The sequence below is a fragment of the Malurus melanocephalus genome, unplaced genomic scaffold, assembly GCF_030028575.1.
Source record: "Malurus melanocephalus ecotype Western Australia unplaced genomic scaffold, MMel_1.1 scaffold_459, whole genome shotgun sequence".
NCBI classification, from domain to species: Eukaryota; Metazoa; Chordata; class Aves; order Passeriformes; family Maluridae; genus Malurus; species Malurus melanocephalus.
Genome location: NW_026623691.1, coordinates 112,625 through 131,543, shown reverse-complemented (window position 1 = coordinate 131,543; position 18,919 = coordinate 112,625). Strand labels below are relative to the sequence as shown.

The window sequence follows — 18,919 nt, the reverse complement described above, 5'->3', positions numbered from 1 at the left end:
GTAAACCCTACAGCTCAGTGTGCATGATGAGCAAACCCTACAGCTTCAATGGGCTTGGTGAACAGCTGGGCTGCCTCTGCCACAGGGACAGGCAGCTTGGGAAGAAAGAGTCCCACTGGAATTTTGTGGGGCTTTATTGACAGCCATGCGCAAGTTGCCAGTGTAGGGTTAGGATTTTACAGTTTAATAATTGRTAAGTGTTAGGCTCAATGGAAACACCAATGCTGTGCTTCAGACACCACAGAGCTGGACAATATGGAGCTCTAACAGGATATTGTCCCTATGGAATGGACAGGACAGCACTGTGGCTTACTGTGGTTTCAGCAAGGAGCATCTGAAGAGCATTCAGATTGTGATCTCTTCAGAAAAGCTGAAACCCTCTGCCTTTCTCTCTTTGTTTTGGGTTTTTCCATGAGGGTTATTGAACAACTAAGTGCAAACAATGGTGTGTTTGTTTTGCACAGCCTCGTTTCCTGGGCTCATCCGTCCTTCCAGGATCATCCAGCAGCAGCTCTGCCAGCTCTGCACAAGGGTTCCTGGGGACCTGTGCTTGGCAAAGGCACGGGTGGGGGTGGATTCCACTGGTTTGGGRTCACTGAAGGACAAAGCATAGAGCAGCTGAGTGTTGTCTAGGCCTGGGTTTTGGTGCTCCCTGTAGGAATGCCTGTCAGCTCGCTGAGGCTGCTGCCAGATTCCTGGGCTGAACAGGCTCCTCAGAGAGGGGCTTTCCTCCCTATTCTTGCTGGTTTTGTTGTTGCCAGTGGCTCCGAGCATCGTGGGAGCAGACAGCCAGGGCAATGTGGAGGATGTCACCGTTATCCTCAACAGCCCCACCTCTCTGGTCTGTGAGGTTTATGCCTACCCCCCAGCCACCATCACCTGGCTGAAGGATGGCAGTCCCTTAGAGTCCAGCAGAAACATCCGCATTCTGCCAGGTAACCTCTCTGTTCTTACTGAGAAATAACACTGCATGCTTTTATTGCTTATTTTTCTGTTACAGTCTTCTTTGAGAAGTCAGGGGATATTCCTATTAAGTGCAATGCACTGGCACAGGGTGCCCAGAGGAGCTGTGGCTGCCCCTGAATCCCTGGAAGAGTCCAAGGCCAGGCTGGACACTGGGACTTGGAGCAGCCTGGGATAGTGGAAGGTGTCCCTAGATGGAATCACCATCATGGGATGGGCTTTAGGTCCCTTCCAGCCCAAACCATTCTGGGGTTCTCTGTGCTTCTCCAGCACTTCCAGTATTTTTAAATGCTTCACAATTAAACTGATTTTTTATTTTTATTTAATTTGTACTCAGGTATTTATCACTTTGTACTATCAAGCAAAGTGGTGGGAAGATTCATATGAGTTAATGATGAGTATAAAGAACTTGCAATTAAGTGCGGAAATTAGATGGAGAGAGATATAAATTAGTAAAGGGAATGAGRTGGCCTTTTTCTAGGTCATTAGGAGTTTGCCATTTTTAATTAGTGGAATAACTCTTCCCTAGCACCTGTGGAGGTGGAAAATGGGAACAGCTTTAAAGGGAACACTGGAGTACTGGAGATGTACAAGTTCCCCACCTTGTTAACTGCAAGTGTTCAGAGAAAGAATGAGTCCTGGCTAAATATCTTCAAGAAACTCCCAGTAGAAGTTTTTTTAAGAGATTTTGTAACAAATTTCCTGAGAATCCATAATCAACGGGAGTTGCAATGCGCAGCACTGCCATGAATGGTGCACTCATTTGTTACCTGTGGTAGGAAGCAGTCATGTTTCCCTGCTCTGTGAAGGGCAGATGTTGGACCAGAGGGTTGGAAAGCTGCTGCAGGAAGTGTTGCAGTGGCTGGGAGGCAGGGCTGTGGTGTGGCTGCTGTTTGAAGCCTCTGTGTGTGGCAGGCGGGCGGACGCTGCAGATCCTGAATGCCCAGYGGGACAGCGCTGGAMGATACACCTGCACTGCCACCAACGAGGCCGGCCAGATGCTGAGGCACTACCACCTCAACGTCCACAGTATGGCAATACTTCAAATTCCCTTTCCTTTTGTGCTCTCCCATGTTCTCCCCAGTGCACTGGTGTGTCTCTGAGGTTTCCTGGTAATGGCTTTGTTTAGAAAAGCTGCATTAGCTCMTGGTATTGCTGGAGGAAAGACCACAGAAAAATTGATTGTTGCATCCTTTGCAATGCTGCAGCTGGGCTAAAAGTCTTCATATTACCCAGGGGAGGACATTCAAGAAACATTGAACTCCAGTTTCCTCTGAAATGCCCTTTTTTGATGCTGATTTTCAAGTCAGATGAGTGCAGCACAGTGGGAGATGGGAGCAGGGAATCTCTACAAATCACAGAAACCACTTTAGAAAAACAGAAGGGAGCCTCTGACATCTAGTGGGACACTACCTGAGGAAGGTAGAGCAGGAGGATATTATTTTCATGTCCTTACATAAAATTCCATATGCACAAAAGTTTTTCCATTCSAGTCTTCCTTCACTGCATTGTCCTTTGAGCATCTGTATCTAAATAGTTCATTTTAATGCTCAAACTCTTAATTATGGGCTCAATGATGATTTTTACCTTTATTTAAATTTCCCAGTCTGAATTGGAGTTGCTTTGCTCTCTTACAGTAACCATAGTGTTATTTTAATTACACCAAGTCCCTAATAAGGCCCCCCTGTATTTGGATTAATGAGAAGGTGACAAAGGGGTTCATTACCGATGCATGGCTGTGTAGGGATGTAAGGCCCTCTACCTCCAAATACCATTGCAGCTGTTAGTTATTAGGATACCATAAGTATTAGGGAGAATTTAAAAATTCCCAGTGGAAAAAAAACGAGTGGAAAATGCTCTGAAAGCATTTAAAATAATTTCAAAAATATTATGAGACCAAGCTGGGGGGTAGCTGAAGAATTTTGAAACATAGTGTTTTCCTTCTGATTCTGCAAAAAACAGGATTTTGCAACATTGGGATTTCAGTGGGGTGGAAATGTTGAGTTTGACCTGCTACTCTGAGAGTGGACTTGGGATCAAACATGTTTCTGGGAATAYTGGTTTCCATTCAAATGCTTTTTAATGACCACAATTCCCTGAAGGTAATAGAATTGAAGCCAGGCATGTAATAATGAAGTGCTGTAGTTAGGTAGGGMTGTAGTCAGGTTTGCCTGTTTAAAAGTGTTGAACACAGATTTGTATGTTTTTGTACATAACAATGTACTAAAAATGGTTGAAAATACTTATATGTATATTTATATATGTGTAAAAGAAATAATTTGTCAGTGGACAGGAGGCAGTTAACTGGGGGAATGTGCTTGCTTTCCCTGAGGTTATCACCCAGGATCTCCCTTTTCCCAGTTAATGCTGGAATGCTGAAGCAGACAGTTAAGTCGTGACAATCTTTCCCCTCTGTGCTTTTGTATGTGCAGTTCCACCCACCATTGCCAAAGGGGACATCGAAGGGAAGGGGCTRTCCCCCAGGGAGGTGAAGATCAAAGTGAACCACAGCCTGAGCCTGCAGTGTGAAGCCCACGCTGTTCCTGCCGCTGCCATCAGCTGGTACAAGGATGGACAGGCCAGTCACCAGTTCCTTCCTCGGAGGGGGTGTGGGACTGGGAAAGCTGTGTGTTCCCTGTCCCTGGGAATGGCATCCGAGCTGGGGTGTTTGTGGCACCCAGAGCTGTGCAAATTGGCATCCTGGCTGTGTGTCAGTGCCTGAGACCCGGGGCTGGAGTTTCCAGTAGCCTGTGCCATGAGAGGGAGCGCCCTTCCTGGCAGGAGCATCCCCTGGGGTGCCCACAGGGCCCCGGGATGTTGTGTGAAGTCCCCAAAGGCCCTGTCAGGAATGGCTCCCTCGAGTGCTGCCCTTGCAGAAGTTGCAGTCTCTCCCTCGGTCCTGGCAGAGCTCACAAAGCCACAAGAGCATCTGGCTGCTCCGGGGTGAGCGCCATTCCTGCCACACACAGCGCTCCATGGTCCGTCTGCAGYGCTGGGAAGGGCAGGGCCACGGGGAAATGCAGCACAAGGAATGAGGGAAAAAGGAACTGTACTGCTGTCCTGTGAGAAAGGAGAGTATCCCCTCTTCCTTTAGCTATTCCTGGTAGGGCACTCATCATGGAGCAGCTCTTGCTTGTTTTAACGAGCAGGTGGGAATAGTCTGGATGATCACCCTTGGGCTGTTTGAGGTGTGCCCTGCAGCTCTGGGATCSATCCCCTGGGAGTCCTGACTGTATTGCCAAGGATAAACTCAATTTGGGGAGTTGAGAGGTCCCCAGAGGCACTGGCTGGGCACAGCTTGGCACAGCAGCTGCTGCTTCTCGAGCTGTCCTGGGGAAAGGCTCCACTCCTGTCCCTGGGCTCRGTGAACTGTCCCCTGCAGGCTGGGATTCAGTGCTGGCTCCCTAATCATGGGATCATGGCATAGTTTTGGATGGGAAGGGACCTCACAGCCCACCCAGCCCCTTGCAGGGACACCTCCCACTGTCCCAGGCTGCTGATGTAGATGAGCACATGGAATGTGTTCTGGATTCACTGCTGGCACACAGGCTGTGTCACTGCAGCCTCTGCTGGCACCTGTGACCCACATTCAGGAACAGGAACATTTAATCCTGTGTCTCTCTGTGCTGCTGCTCTGCCCATTCTGTGCTCACATCATGTCCCTGCTGGGCAGCAGATCTGTGGGGTGAGTCAGATCCATTTGCTCACCTCACAGAAAAAGGGTAATTTTCCCTGGRCTGGAAACTTGGCCACTGAGTTCAGAGGTTGGATCAGCCTGATTGGATCCAATGTCACAAGAGCCCTTGCCAGGTGGGGATGGCATTGCTCCTGGGGCTAGGAGTGGTRGAAAATCACATCCTTGAGGAGACCAGCCACCACCATCTTGGAAGGATGAAGATGCGGAGTTTCTGACAACCRTGAAAATAAAATTGTCCCCAGGAAYTTGGAGCTCGACYGAGTTTACTCCCATTACTCSCACAAATGTGGCTATTTCTGGTTTGTGYTTWGCTGTTAATTTTCYTTGGGATTGCTGTTGCAGCCCCTGCAGGCAGATGGGCATGTCCTGGTCCAGGGCAGCGGGCACACCCTGCACATCCTGCAGGCCCAGGTGTCCGACACAGGCCGCTACACCTGCCTGGCCTCCAACATCGCTGGCGAGGACGAGCTGGAGTTTGATGTAAATGTACAAGGTAAAAGGGTCATCCAACTCCCCTAGGAGTCTGCTTTTCTGGTATTCTGGSATGCTGGAATGAAGAATTTTATGTTATTTACTCCTGCATGGTCAAACCCCATGCTTTTGTGTTGGTGTGGCTTTGATTTCAGGGATATTTTGCTCATCGCTGTCATGCAGTATTTGATTATTCTTTATGTTGTGTTTCTGAAGTCAGTGCAATGACATAGCAGCTCTGATCTTCCTCTGAACGCCATGAAAAAGTTTTATTTATTTTTAACTAAGTCTTATTTTATTTCTCTGTTTGGAGTAGTATTTAGAGGCCCTGGACTTAAGCATCCTATTGGCCTACTGTGTGTAAATACAAGAAAACAATCATGAGTAATTTCTGAAAATTTAGGCAGAATGAGAGCTTGAGTGAAACCAGATACCTCATTGTTGAAGTATTTTTGTTGATGAATACCCTCTGTGTTTGTTAGCAGGTCATCTTACGCTGTTATTTATTACCCTTCAGCAAATACTCAGTAAATTGCTCAATTGTTCATTCTAGAARAACTAGAATTTTTCTGGGTAGCTAAAGTGGGGGAGGAGGGGTTCGTTTAATACATTTAATTTTCACTTCTGCTATTGAACATTGTAATATCCCTTCATTTTGACTTTAAAAACAGCTGCAAAATGCTTTTTTTTTTTTTCTGTAGTCCCTCCTAGTTTTCAAAAGCCTTACAGGGAGTGGGAAGCTGGAAACACGGTGGATGCAGGAGGAGGTGGAGAAAGGAAAGATGTGATTGTGAACAGCCCCCTGTCACTGTACTGTGAGACCAACGCCGTCCCTCCCCCCGTGCTCACGTGGTTTAAGGATGGACATTCCCTGAGCTCCAGTGACAGAGTGCTCATCCTGCCAGGTKTGTGCTCAGCTGGCCCTGCACCCAGGGGACCWGAGGGATGGAGCCCMTCTCCTGGGAGRAAAGGCTGGGAGAGCTGGGAGTGGTCAATCTGGAGAGGAGAAGCTCTGGGGTGACCTCACTGTGGCCTTRCAGAGCCTGGAGGGCTGGCAGGAAATGTGGAGAAAGATGATTTACAAGGGATGGAAGGACGGGACCCAGGGAATGGACTCAAATTAAAAGAGAATGGATTCAGATAGGATATTGGGAAGCATTTCATGGCTGTGAGGGTGGGGAGGCCCTGGCACAGGGTGCCCAGAGAAGCTGTGGCCGCCTCTGGATCCCTGGAAATGTCTAAGACCACGCTGGACAGGGCTTGGAGCACCCTGGGACAGTGGAAGGTGTCCCTGCCCATGGCAGGGGGTGGCACTAGAGCTTTGAGGTCCCTTCCCACCAAAACCATTGTATGATTCTGTGATTAAGAAATGGCCTCAGTGCTAATGTTCGTATAATGATGACACACTTCTCCTGTTCAGAACACTTATTTAATGTTCTTTATAGACTTTGTGGCTGGAAATCCTTCTCTCCAGTCCTTGGCYTTAAGCTGTTGTCTTTAATTTAAGAAGCAGTCACTGAAATGGTGTMAATGTCACCATTAAACTCTCATGGAGAATCATGCAATCATGGAATGGTTTGGTTTGAAGAATCCTAAGGCCCATCTCATTCCATCCCTGCCATGGGCAGGGTCACCTTCCACTATCCCAGGTTGCTCCAAGCCCCAGTGTCCAACCTGGTCTTGGACGCTTCCATGTGTTGCAAAATCAAATACAACAATGATACGTTCTCTCTGATGTGTTCCTGGTTTATTTCTGTATTAYATTTGCTTTGACAAAACAATTGGAGTAGAAAAGCCTCTTAACCAAGGAYTGAGGCATGGGAAATATGTTTGCAGCAGAAAAATGGCCATGATCTCCTACTTAAGCTCATGTGGGGAAGAGCTGCCAACATCCCTGAGTGTTGCTCTGCAGGGATGGTTTGGGATGGAGTGTTGAAAGAAAGGCAGTAGTAAAAAAGGGTAACACCTTCTTGTCCCTCTTGTTCATCTGTTGGGAGAGCAGTGACAAGTGCTCCCAAAGTATTCCTAAGGTTTTGTCTCCTTCTGAAGCTGTTTATGTGGTTTATTTCAATGAGGAATAGAGTCAGAACTGCCTCTGAGCCTCAGAAGTGAATCTTTTCAGTTTGGAACAGAGTATGCTTGTATTTTGTTTTGCCTGTTAATTCTATACCATCTTATGGAGAAATGTTTCTATTTTTGATGGAAGAATAGAGCCTGGCTGCATATTGCTGCAACATGTTCTTCTTTAGGTGGAATTAATTGCTCTTTCCTAATATTTCACTATGAACATGGCTGCGTTCCACATATCCACCGGCGGAAGAAGTAGCTAGGAAATAAAAACATGTAGTGACTTGTAATTCAGCCCAAATGCTGACCGTTCATGAATGTGCTTGCTCAGGTCTCTGGTGGGGTGTGCAGATGATGGACAATGCTTTTGTGTTGACAGGAGGCCGGGTGCTGCAGATCGCCCGGGTGCGCGTGGGCGACGCCGGCAGATACGTGTGCGTGGCAGTCAATGAGGCAGGCCAGGACTCCATCCACTACGACRTCCGAGTGCTCTGTGAGCTTCCCTTCTCCTTCTGGTGCCACCAAAGGCTGCTGTGCCCAGTGACCCAGCATTATAGTGCAGGGGTCCTTGGTGGTTTTGATGTTCAGTTGTGAATGTGACATTCTTGTGTTCGGGGTGCTGCACTTGTGCAGAGCTCTGTGTACAGTTTTGAGGTTCTTAGTTCAACATGTTTAGGTTATTTTTGTAGGAGCTCAGTTGAGTTACACCTCTCACCACCAGGAAGGAAAGTAAAAATCCAGGTTTTTATCTGTTGTTGCCTCTCCAGCTTCCCATTGAAAATTTTGACCAAGGTTTTTCTCTCTCCCCTCATTTTGCCCATCATTTTCCACAAGACATGCAGAACTCCAAAAGGCTGAAAGGGATTGAGGATTTAGATTAATGAATGCCTGCACAAACAGACCTCTTGTGTCTGTTGATGTACTCAAAATTTTAGCCTYGGGARACACTTCTTTCTTCACCTCTRTTGCTGTGTTATACCACTGAAATAYTGATTTATTGTTACAAAGRGATTCTGCCTTGGAAATCATMTTTTATTTTGATGGCAAAGAACACGGTGGAATAATTGGAAAATGGGTTTTTAGCTCTCCTTCTCTCTGTGTGCTGTGAATGTGTAGTTCTGCTGCAGTCCTTGAAATCAGGCTGAGTTGTTCAGCTGAACTATTCATGGGATGGCTTTATCTTGGATTCTGTGGAGATTTCACTCCCTCCTGCTGCAAACCCCGTCTAATCTGACACCCCTCTGAGCGGTGCTGAGTGACCGTGACACTCTCTCCTCCCCTTTGCTCCCCGCAGCTCCCCCATCCATCAGCGGGGCCGAGGGGGACCTGCCCGAGGAGGTGACCGTGCTGGTGGGCAAAGAGGCAGCCATGGAGTGCATTCCCAGCGGGAGCCCTTCCCCCAGGATCACCTGGCACAAGGATGGCCAGCTCCTGGCAGAGGATGACAAACACACCTTTCTGTCCAGTGGGAGGAGCTTACAGGTGAAAATCTGGGTGTTGGCAACAGGAAACTGTCTGGCTTTGCTGAGTAGGAAATCTCTTCTTTCTCTTATGAGGTGCTGCAAACGTAAGGAGTTTTTGTCCCTCCTTCCTGTCCTTTGCCTTCTGCTTCCTGCTCCCATGTGGCTCTTTCAGATCCAGCCATTTGTGGGATCATGCTGTGAACCACATCAGTCAAGTCACTTGGTTTAAAATAATATTGAGTTCCATGGAGATAAGAATGCAAATAGTATATTCTGAAGAACTTACCATCAATGAATGAAATTGGATAAAACTACTAAAACAGGGAGCTGGGTTTAATCCTCCCCACTTGCTTTTTTGGCAGTGAGTTGCTTGTGTATCAGCTCCACAAGCATATTTTGTCTTTTTTCCCCTTAGATTTTGAATTCCCAGATAACAGATACTGGCAGGTACATCTGCACTGCAGAAAACATAGCTGGAAGTGCCAAGAAGTATTATAACCTCAATGTTCATGGTAAGTACCATCATCCRTAACTTCTGTCAAATGCTGCTTTGGCTTGGGTGTGTTATTTTTAGCAGAGTGCCCAGACCCCCTCAGCTTCATTCCTGTGAGTCTCCCTGCGTGTGATTCTGACAGACCACAATTCAAATATCAGTTTAAAGTACCTTGACAACATATGGCTGCGGATACCACGTGTCTTTAGCTCCTCATAGGTGTTCCAGAAAGGTGGAAAGGGCACCTGGTGTGGTGGCTATTTGTGTTCACTCTGGTGGGCTGCTGAGCTCAGGAATCATGAATTATGAGCAGGTTGGATTGTAGCCTGTTCAGGTACATTCAGAAAATGCATTCTTCAAAGAAATTAATGATAGAAGGCATTAAACAAAGATACACAGCTTATAAAAGCTTGGTTTTTAGAAATACGGCTTTTTTCTGTTCTCTATTTTCAGTTTTCTTGTGGAGTTACAGTAGGGTTAAAATAAATGTTGGCCTTAAGYATCAGAAGTCTAAAACAAATGCAATCAAGAAATGAAAACATTTTCAATAAAACAGCCTCCACCAACTTCCTTCCCTCTCCTGATAACTTCAGGAAGTCAGGACATCTCTAATTAACATTTCAGAGTAACCCCAAACTTCCCATTCTATTTCCACCCATTCTCCTTCCCCAGCTTCCAGCTTTCTTCCTGAAGAGCAAAAAAGCATCATTCCCACCAGTTCCTCTGCCCCATTCTGTGTTTCAGGAGCACTGGCAGCTCCATTCGTACCTGCTTTCCCAGTAGGATTTGGGCATCTTTTACCCCAGCCTTTGCCATGGAATCCATGTGCTCTGTCCCACYCCTGTCAGCTGGACAGGCTCCTTGTGGTCCAGTCAAACAGAAAGCCAGGGCTGTCCTCTCTGTCCCACTGAAGAGCAAGACCAACATCCCAGCAATGTTGGCAGTCAGCTTCCTGCACATAGAATAATCACATTTTTCCCTTGTTCACATGTGCAGCAAATTCACCTATGACRTGACACAAATTTATGGCACTTTTTGCTACTCAGTAATGCATTTAGCCAAAAATAAGTGTTGTCATGGGAAGAATTTGCCTTGGAGTCCTTCTCTGAGAAGTTATTTTCTTTCAGTGGAATCTGTCCAGATTTCCCGATGTGTGAGTTTTGCTTTTAAATCAAAATATTCCACTTTTCCTGACATTTGTGTTTTAATTTAAACTTCTTGTCATAAAAATATTTGGTTTTCGTGACTACTAAATACTACTAATACTAATACTACTATACTACTCTCCTAAAAGAAATATTTGCATGAAGCTTCAATTCTAACTCAACAGTGTTTCCAACTTAGGTCTRTTTTTCTTAATGCAGTTTAATTTGAAAAATTAGAGTTTAGCTGTTCAGGAAAAGACCACACAGGGTGAAGTGCTAAGGAAAATGCATTATCGGTGAGCAGCAGGGTCTGTGTTTTGTCAGTGTCAAAAAAAGGCTGTTTCCCAGCATTTTTATGAGTTTCTAATAGAACTGCTTTCATAAATTTAAGTAAAATATTAAAGGTGATGCTCTTTATGAAGTTGAAAAATTCAGTTCTGGTCTTCCAGGTGAGCAATAAAACTTACATAGCACTTTTTAAAACATAGAAAATAAACACCCAGATTTAAAACAATAAGGAAATAATGGGTAATTCTCTTGCTGAGTGCTRTATTTGAGGCCAGATGCATTTGCATATTCAGATTACCTTTGGTGCCTTTATGGATGTTTTTGGCTCCATAAATTGCAATCAACCCCTTAAACAATTGAAGCAAATTTCATTAAAGACAGCTGAGATTTGGCCCTGTACATTGAATTACCCGCTGCCAACAATCCCATCTGTGGGAAAGGAACTGTAAAAATAAATAAATATAAGTAACTATCAAATGTCATCAGATCAGAATTCTCCACTTGCTGTAGTGAACCATTTTATGCTCTTTATTGGGGAAATATCCTTCAGTCATTCCAAGCTGAAAATTCTGGGCYGAATTCCTCCGTTTACAGGGATTCCTCTTGTTTGTGCAGTGCCCAGAGGGGCCATAAAGCTGCCTTAATGACTGGTTTGTGTCACTCAAGTGACAGCAAACAGCTGGAGCATTYTGGGGGGAGATGGGCCAAAATACTGCAGTGTTTCTGTCTTTGAAGAGGAGGATTCCATGTGTTCTTTGGAATGATTTTTCCACCCAGCAGAGCCAAGAACATGCTTCTGCTTTCCTCTTAAGTGTTTTATATATCCCTGCTGCAAAAGCATGGCAATTGAAGCTTGGGGGTTATTAAAAGAAGGAGATTTACAGTTCTTTCATTCTAAATCGTTCTTGTAGAAAGGTCACATGTCAAATTATTCTTGATTTAAAAATCCTAGGACTTATAAGCTTAAAGAATGCACCCCTTGGAGCAATGTTGCATGCCAGGATTTTCCAGTGCTTAGCTCACTGCTAAGCAACAGGTTTGCCTGGTTGACAGAACAACTCTGAGCTGTGTCAGGAGGGATCACTTTGGGTCTCTGTAGGCAGAAAATGGGTTATCCAGAGAGAACAGGAGCAGCAAGAGATCAGGAAGAAATGATGGTCATTCTTCAATATCCTGACAATGGGAATTTGCTCTGTTCTGCCTCACACAACAAATGTCCAATGAGCAATGTTACAAAACTGACAGTGCATCATCAGGATCTCCTGTAGGTCCATTAACCCTCCCAAATTTCAAGCACAGAAGGACTGCAGATGACATAATTGATCTTGATGTGAAGTAGAGGAATATTAATCTAATGACCAGTAGGTTGGTTTCAGATATCCAGATGCATTCAAAAAGCAGTGATGATGCCTTAACCAGCTCACCTAAAGCAGAGGCCAGTCAAAATTGAGAGAATCCAAAGCAGTTCTGTTTGTTGCAGGGCCTTCAGCGACATCCAGGGCAATCCCAGCCCAGCCAGGGGCTGCACCCACAATGGACAATGGCTCACGGGTTTTTCACCCTTTATCAGTTTTGTCCATTTGCACATCGGGGCTGAATCCTCCAATTACAGCTGCAGCCAATGCAGTCATTCACTCCAACTTGGCTCCCCCCAATTCTCTGCTGTTTCCATCTCTTGGGGTCTGGCACAGKGAGGTGTCCTTGAGTTTGGGGCTGCAGAGGAATTGTTTTGTGTAAAAATGGGAGAGCAGGAGCTCAGCACTGTGTGTGGAGTCTGGAGTTAAACACTGAAGAATTCCAGGGTTACAGAGACATGAAAAATATAAAAACTAAAGTCCTAAGGCATCAGTCGATCCATTCATAGGATGTGAAAGATTTTTGCAACCTGGCCCTTTGGCAACATGCAGCAATTCAGCTTTACTGTAGTGAATCAGGATCTTGTGGGAAATCCTTTGCTGATGCMGTGGTAGATGCTATTAATGTATTTTTCTCTCCACAGTTCCTCCAAGTGTTGTTGGGACTAACCCAGAGAATCTGACCGTGGTGGTGAATAATTTCATCTCTCTGACTTGTGAGGTCACGGGCTTTCCACCTCCTGATCTCAGCTGGCTCAAGAATGGGAAACCTGTCAGTCCCAATTCCCACACTTTCATTGTGCCTGGTAACGAATCTCARCTCTTTCTGTCTGGTTTGTTGTGCCAGGGCCCACGGCCAGTCTTTGTGGGGCACATTGCCTGTGCTCAGCCTGTTGCACTTGCAGTTCCAAACCAGCCTTTGGGACTGACACAATCACCACAGAACGGGTCTCCAGCCTCCTCTCCTTGCTCTAGGTGCACAGACGCTGCAGATTCCCCGAGCCAAGCTGTCTGATGGTGGAGAATACACCTGTRCTGCCAGGAACCGAGCTGGGGAGAGGCAGAAGAAGATCTTCCTAACGGTCCTCGGTTTGTATTTTACTGTTTCCTGAAATAATACCTATTGCTTGGAAAACGTGGGATGGTTATCTGCTTTCTTGGGTTGTTCCAGCACAACAAGCACAGAGCTAACTCTCAGCTCCTTGCCCAGTGCCCCCAAGCATCAAGGCGCAGGGAGGAGCCTCGGTGACRGTGCTGAGCGTGCGAGTGGGCACAGCAGTGACCCTGGACTGTGAGTCCAATGCCATCCCTGCCCCTGTCATCAGCTGGTACAAGAACGGCCGCCCCGTTCCCGTTCCCGACTCGGCTGCGTTGGACGTGCTGGCGGACGGGCAGAGTCTGCGCATCCGCGCTGCAGAGGTGAGCCAGCCTGGGGCACGTCCTTCTGCAACCTAGCAATGAAACCTGAGATGATTTTAGGCTAGGAGGTGATACAAAAGTGGGTCTGTATTGGAGCTGTCATGGAAGAATATCCACAAAAGCTCATCCCCACAGGGGTCAATGTGGTTTTTATAGATTTTAGGAAATCAGCATAATTGATAAAAAGCACCAATTAGGAGGACAAATGGTGATGTAATTTTCCCCCAGGTCAAGCCCCTTCTTTGGAGCATCCCCTCCTCAGTACCAGCTGTCCTTGGTTATAAAAATGTGTCTCACAGACCTTGGTTCCCAGGAAGAACCAAGATAGGATAGGGACATTGTGCCCCCAGGGCTCAGAGCTCTGGAATGTGTTTGCTCTTTCTAGCTGAGGAAAAGGGTCAGGAAAAGTACTGGGAAGATTACAAATGTAGAAAAGAGAAAAGGCAAAAATCATTGTGGCATCAGGGGGAGGCTGCAGCTGCCACTGCCAAGCAATGATTTCAGTCTGTATTGGTGTATTTTACCTGCTGTACACGGGGGATGTGTTTGCTGGAGGCTTCTCATCCGTGAGAAGCACCTTGAGTTGACWGAGGCACAGGCTGATAATGTCTCTAAACTGTAGCATTAAAATAAGAACTCCGTAATGATTTCCTTTAAAACTGTTTTTTATTTTAGGTTTCTGACACGGGCCAGTAYGTGTGCAAAGCCATTAATATTGCAGGACAAGATGATAAAAGTTTCCATCTCAATGTTTATGGTGAGCAACCTCTGCATTACCTACAGTAGTCATTATAATGACACAAACTTTGCAGATTAGACATTTCAGAATCAGTTTATGTAACTTTTTCACTGTTTCCATTCAATTCACAGTTCCTCCAAGTATAGAAGGCCCTGAGCAGGAGCTGGTCAGTGAATCCATCAGTAATCCTGTCACCTTTGTGTGTGATGCTGCTGGAATTCCTCCACCAACAGTAGTGTGGCTTAAGAATGGAAAACCAATAGGTGACATTCTCTCATGCTTTTCACTCCCCTTTTTCCCCTCTTTGAGGCACCACTCTGCTATTTGCTGTCTGGTTTGTGTTTCTTCTTCATCTGTCTCTGGACAGACTCTTGTGAGAAGTGATTGGAATCTTTGTTTTGAAACTTTGATTGAACAGTTTCTCCCAAAAGAGCTGTTTGTTGCCTGCGGCCTGGTTTGGAATGGTGGCTTGTTTCTGTATTTCAGAAAACTTGGATTCTCTTGAAGTTCATATTTTATCTGGTGGAAGCAAGCTTCAGATCGCTCGCTCTCAGCTCCTGGACAGTGGCACCTACACGTGCATTGCCTCCAATCCAGAGGGGAAAGCCCACAAAACCTATGTGCTTTCCATCCAAAGTGAGCAATGGGGAGGGTGCAGGGAGCTGAACTGGTTGAAAACTGGGTGAATTGACACTGTCTGTGCTGGAGACACTGAGATCACATAACCACATAGAAAAGTGGAGAAATTGGACTGTTATTTCTGTAACCAKATGGGAAGATAGTTGGGGAATTCAGTACTTCCGGTCCAAAATTTGCATGGAAAAAAATGCTCTTCAGCCCTGGCTGTGGRACTTGACCAGAGTGGTGCAGGCTGTGTCTGCTGCTGGTCACACCCAGCCTTCTGCTGAGCTCTGGGGCTGCCTTGGTTGACTGTGGAGCAGCACATGAACAGGGATTCAGGAGCAGTGGGGCCTGCTGCACCATGGGAGGAGTTAGCAAAGATGCCAAAGGTGCCAGAATGGCCTTAGGGGTGCTTCCCCCCACTCCCAGCTCAAATGACAAACCCTTATTAGTTRTGGGATTGTCTCCTGCCTCGCTGTGCACTGCACTTGCTCTGCAGCTGTTGTGTTTGCCTCTGTTCCTACTGACTGATCCCCACTAATGGCACTGGGGTGCCCCTGCCTGCCAGCTTTTCCCCACGTTTGGGAATAGAATGTCAAGCTGGTTTTTGRAGCAGATGTGTCTGACATTGCTTGAAATGCTCAGAAATTGTTAGTGGGACTGTCAGTCTTGAACTGATCGATAGCAAGACTGTCACCCTTGTTGCTTGGGAATACAAGCTGGAAATGGCTATGATTAAGATGGAATTAGTGTGGCTGTTCACAGGGCTGTGATGGTGTTGGTCACAGGATTCCAGGCTGGTTTGGGCTGGAAGGGACCTTGAAGGTCATCCAGTGCCACTCCCTACCCTGGGCAGGGACACCTTCCACTGTCCCAGGCTGCTCCGAGCCCTGTCCAGCCTGGCCTTGGACACTGCCAGGGATCCAGGGGCAGCCACAACTTCTTTCTCCAGGCACTGCTGCAGTGGGGCTGTTCCTAGTTCAGGTTACATTTCTTGCTGCTGAATTGCTTCCCTCCACGGTGCATTTCCAGTTCCTCCCAGCATTGCTGGCTCTGAGATGCCGAGTGAGGTTGGTGTCCTCCTGGGAGAGAGTGTCCAGCTGCTCTGCAATGCCACTGGAGTGCCTGCCCCGGACGTGCAGTGGCTGAAGGATGGAAAAACAGTTGCCAGTGATGACTTACAAAGAATAAGGCAAGAAAAATAAGCAGACACTGCATTCTCTTGTACAATTTTAAAGCTCAGAGGGCCCTAAGGAGAGAGTGTAAGGAGAGCCTGAACTGGAGCTTAGCCAGGTTAAGAACATCATCTCCCTCCTTAGCTTCTATAAATCAAGTAAAATTTGTTAGTACTTTGAAGGTTTTAAATTTMATTTTCTTAATAGAGATAAGTATAYGATATTTATTTCTTTCTCAGTTAATAAATTCCATTAAAGTTCATCAGCTTCATGGAAGTTTATTAAGGTCATTAAGTTCCTTTGGAGGGGAAAGATCTGAGACATGGAAACATTTTACTTGATGCTTTTCATTATGGGTCCTTCAAAAGCCTGGCTGGAGTGGAATCCTAAAACAAAGTTAAACATCTCAAGAAAAAGCTTCCTAGCCTATCTCTAACAAAAATATTATGCAAAACACAGTGGTTCTCTCACCACGCTCCCGGGAGGAGAGAGSTGGATACTGAAATGTCCAGGCCAGGCTGTTTATTTGACAGGTCAGAGGAGCACTAAACAAACTCGCTGTGCTTTGTGATGCTCCTTGCAGAGTGRCTCCAGATGGCAGCACATTAAACATCTCCAGAGCTCTCACCTCGGACACAGGGAAGTACATTTGTGTGGCTACCAACCCTGCAGGAGAGGAGGACAGGATCTTCAACCTCAATGTTTATGGTGAGTTCTGCCAGATGTGAAACTTGAGCCTGCTTCGTAATCCTGTCCTTGGGAGTGCTCCTAGGGGACAGCCCAGGGAGCAGTGCCTGTCTGCACTGGAATCCTGCATGCACATGGTTCCAATTGCCTGTGCTGCAGATACTACCCAGGATGCTCTGTCAATGATAAAAGGCTTGAAATTGCTGGTAAATGTGTTTTGGAACAARCTGGAATTAATTCCTTTGGTGGATTTCATAACAGAGGGATTCTGCTTGTGATGATTTTTTATTTCTTGTGGGGAAAGATATCTTTGGGCTGATTTCCTGAGATACTGCTTTTTGGTTGTATTTGTTCCTTAATTCCAATCAAAACACATCAGCTAAGAGCAGAGTGGTATGAAGGAATTGGTAGTTAAAGATCCCGAGAGTTTAAAATGAGGGACTGATGGAGGAAATTGCCCAGYTGGACATCCAGCATAGTGAGTGTAGTTCTTTAGCAGCAGAGAGAGTGGGTATTTTAGTTTGTGCCAAATGTGTTCATTGAGTGCAGTGACTGGAGGGGAGAGGGGAGAATTCTACCCAGGCAGGGTTCCACAGCAGGGCAGGCATCTGCCCCATCTGGAATCAGAATCAGTGGGAACACAGGCACAGGCAGGGCACAAGAGATCATCTCTGATACAATAAATAACTGTCCTGAATGACCACAGCACATCTTCTTGGGAGAGAATGGCTCTGCAGCAGGGGGACTTGGGCTCATTTGTATTGGTTGAAGTTCAAGCAGTGACCAATTCAAAAGTTTTATTGATGTCACAGTGAGTGGTGGGATCCTAACTGAGACAGAGCCTGGACCTGCCCGTGGCTGGGCTGTTCCATGGAGTGACACCCCAAGGCCCTGGCTTCCAAACTAGCCTGTAACCCCAAAAAGCCCTGAAGCAGCTACTGGTGTAATCRGCCACAATACTTACCTGTGCATTTTGAACTTCCTCTGTTCAAGAAGGAAGTCAGCAGATGGATGCAGACATCAATAAACTAACTTTCCTCCTCTGCAATTTTCACTGTATTTAGGATTTATTGAAGGCTGTGAGTTTGTGTGGTCCCTTCTGACCCTGGGTTCAGCCTGTCCCTTCCTGCCCTGTCTTTCTGTCCCCAGGAGCTGCAGGCACTGAGCTCTGTCTTGTTTGCCAAAAGTTGGCAAAGCAAAGATAATTCTACTGTCATTGTAAGGTGCCTGATTTGAAATACAGAAATGGGTGGTTTTTAGTGGGTTTTTTTTTTTATTGTCTGAGGATTTACTCTTCAGAAAATGGGATCCTCTTACTCAATTGCCAGTGGGGCATTGGGGCAGGATTCCCTGCAAGGTGGAGTGCTTCAGGATCCTGTTTTAATGCATTCCTTTCCATTATTTACACAATGCAGTTCCTCCAACAATAGCCAATAGTAACGCTGAAGTAGAGGAGCTCACTGCCCTTTTGGACACCTCCCTGAACATTGAATGTGCTGCATCTGGGACCCCCCCACCACAGCTGCACTGGCTGAAGAATGGCCTTCCTCTGTCTGTCTCCTCGCAGATCAGGCTGCTCTCAGCAGGGCAGATCCTCAGGTTGGTTYTCATTTCCTTTTACTAGCTGACTTGCTGTCTCTTTTGCTGTATCAGCATCATTCCTCTGTATTTTTGCAAGCAAGAGTAAAATGTGATCCAAGCCATGCCATAAYAAACGTAATGTGTTCCATCTATTCTGTTCACAGCTTGCTTCAATTGCTTTTTTCCCCAGGCTTGTCCGGGTGCAGCCGTCTGATACTGGAGTGTACACCTGTGTGGCATCTAACAGGGCTGGAGTGCACAACAAACACTACAACCTGCAGGTTTGGGGTGAGCTGCTCTGGAGTGCTTCATGCAAACAACCTTATTTCTCAATCTCTTAAAACCACTCTTCAGTTTTCTTTCTCACCAGCAGCTTGTTGCAGATAGCCACGAGTATATCTGAGAGGTTAATTGTTAGGGAAATTTTAGCTTTTTAAAGTGTTGGTTTTTTAAAAATGGAAAGTGTTTCAACCCTAGAAAAGTTCTTACCTGAATTGTCACCCATAATCATAAAATCCCAGAATGGTTTGGGTTGGGGAAGGGACCTTAAACCTCATCCAGTTCCAGCCCCATAATGTGTCATGAGTTTTTAAGAAGGAATAACATTTAATTTGTAARTGAAGTTTAGCACAGGAATGTGAGTGGGGAAGTGCAGAAAGGCAGCTGTTCCAGCTGTTCTGTGCCAGAAGTATCCCTGTGGCTGTGTGTGACTGAGCTTTGTCCCGATGTCCCTGTGTGTGACACATTTCTGTCCC

The 18,919-nt window shown here is 46.2% G+C and overlaps 1 protein-coding gene across 1 annotated transcript in view; it reads left to right on the top strand.

The window, feature by feature from the left end:
• The window catches only part of HMCN1 (hemicentin 1), a 170,970-nt gene that overhangs the window by 115,326 nt on the left and 36,725 nt on the right, over positions 1–18,919 (top strand). Inside the window, exons 50-67 of the mRNA XM_057380547.1 lie at positions 754–935; positions 1,879–1,992; positions 3,396–3,541; positions 5,003–5,153; positions 5,833–6,036; positions 7,578–7,691; positions 8,493–8,680; positions 9,077–9,173; positions 12,587–12,748; positions 12,918–13,031; positions 13,153–13,361; positions 14,037–14,118; positions 14,232–14,363; positions 14,587–14,736; positions 15,754–15,913; positions 16,480–16,604; positions 17,999–18,182; positions 18,355–18,447. Of these exons, the coding sequence (XP_057236530.1) occupies positions 754–935; positions 1,879–1,992; positions 3,396–3,541; positions 5,003–5,153; positions 5,833–6,036; positions 7,578–7,691; positions 8,493–8,680; positions 9,077–9,173; positions 12,587–12,748; positions 12,918–13,031; positions 13,153–13,361; positions 14,037–14,118; positions 14,232–14,363; positions 14,587–14,736; positions 15,754–15,913; positions 16,480–16,604; positions 17,999–18,182; positions 18,355–18,447 (2,607 nt within the window). The remainder of the gene's footprint in view (positions 1–753; positions 936–1,878; positions 1,993–3,395; positions 3,542–5,002; positions 5,154–5,832; positions 6,037–7,577; positions 7,692–8,492; positions 8,681–9,076; positions 9,174–12,586; positions 12,749–12,917; positions 13,032–13,152; positions 13,362–14,036; positions 14,119–14,231; positions 14,364–14,586; positions 14,737–15,753; positions 15,914–16,479; positions 16,605–17,998; positions 18,183–18,354; positions 18,448–18,919) is intronic.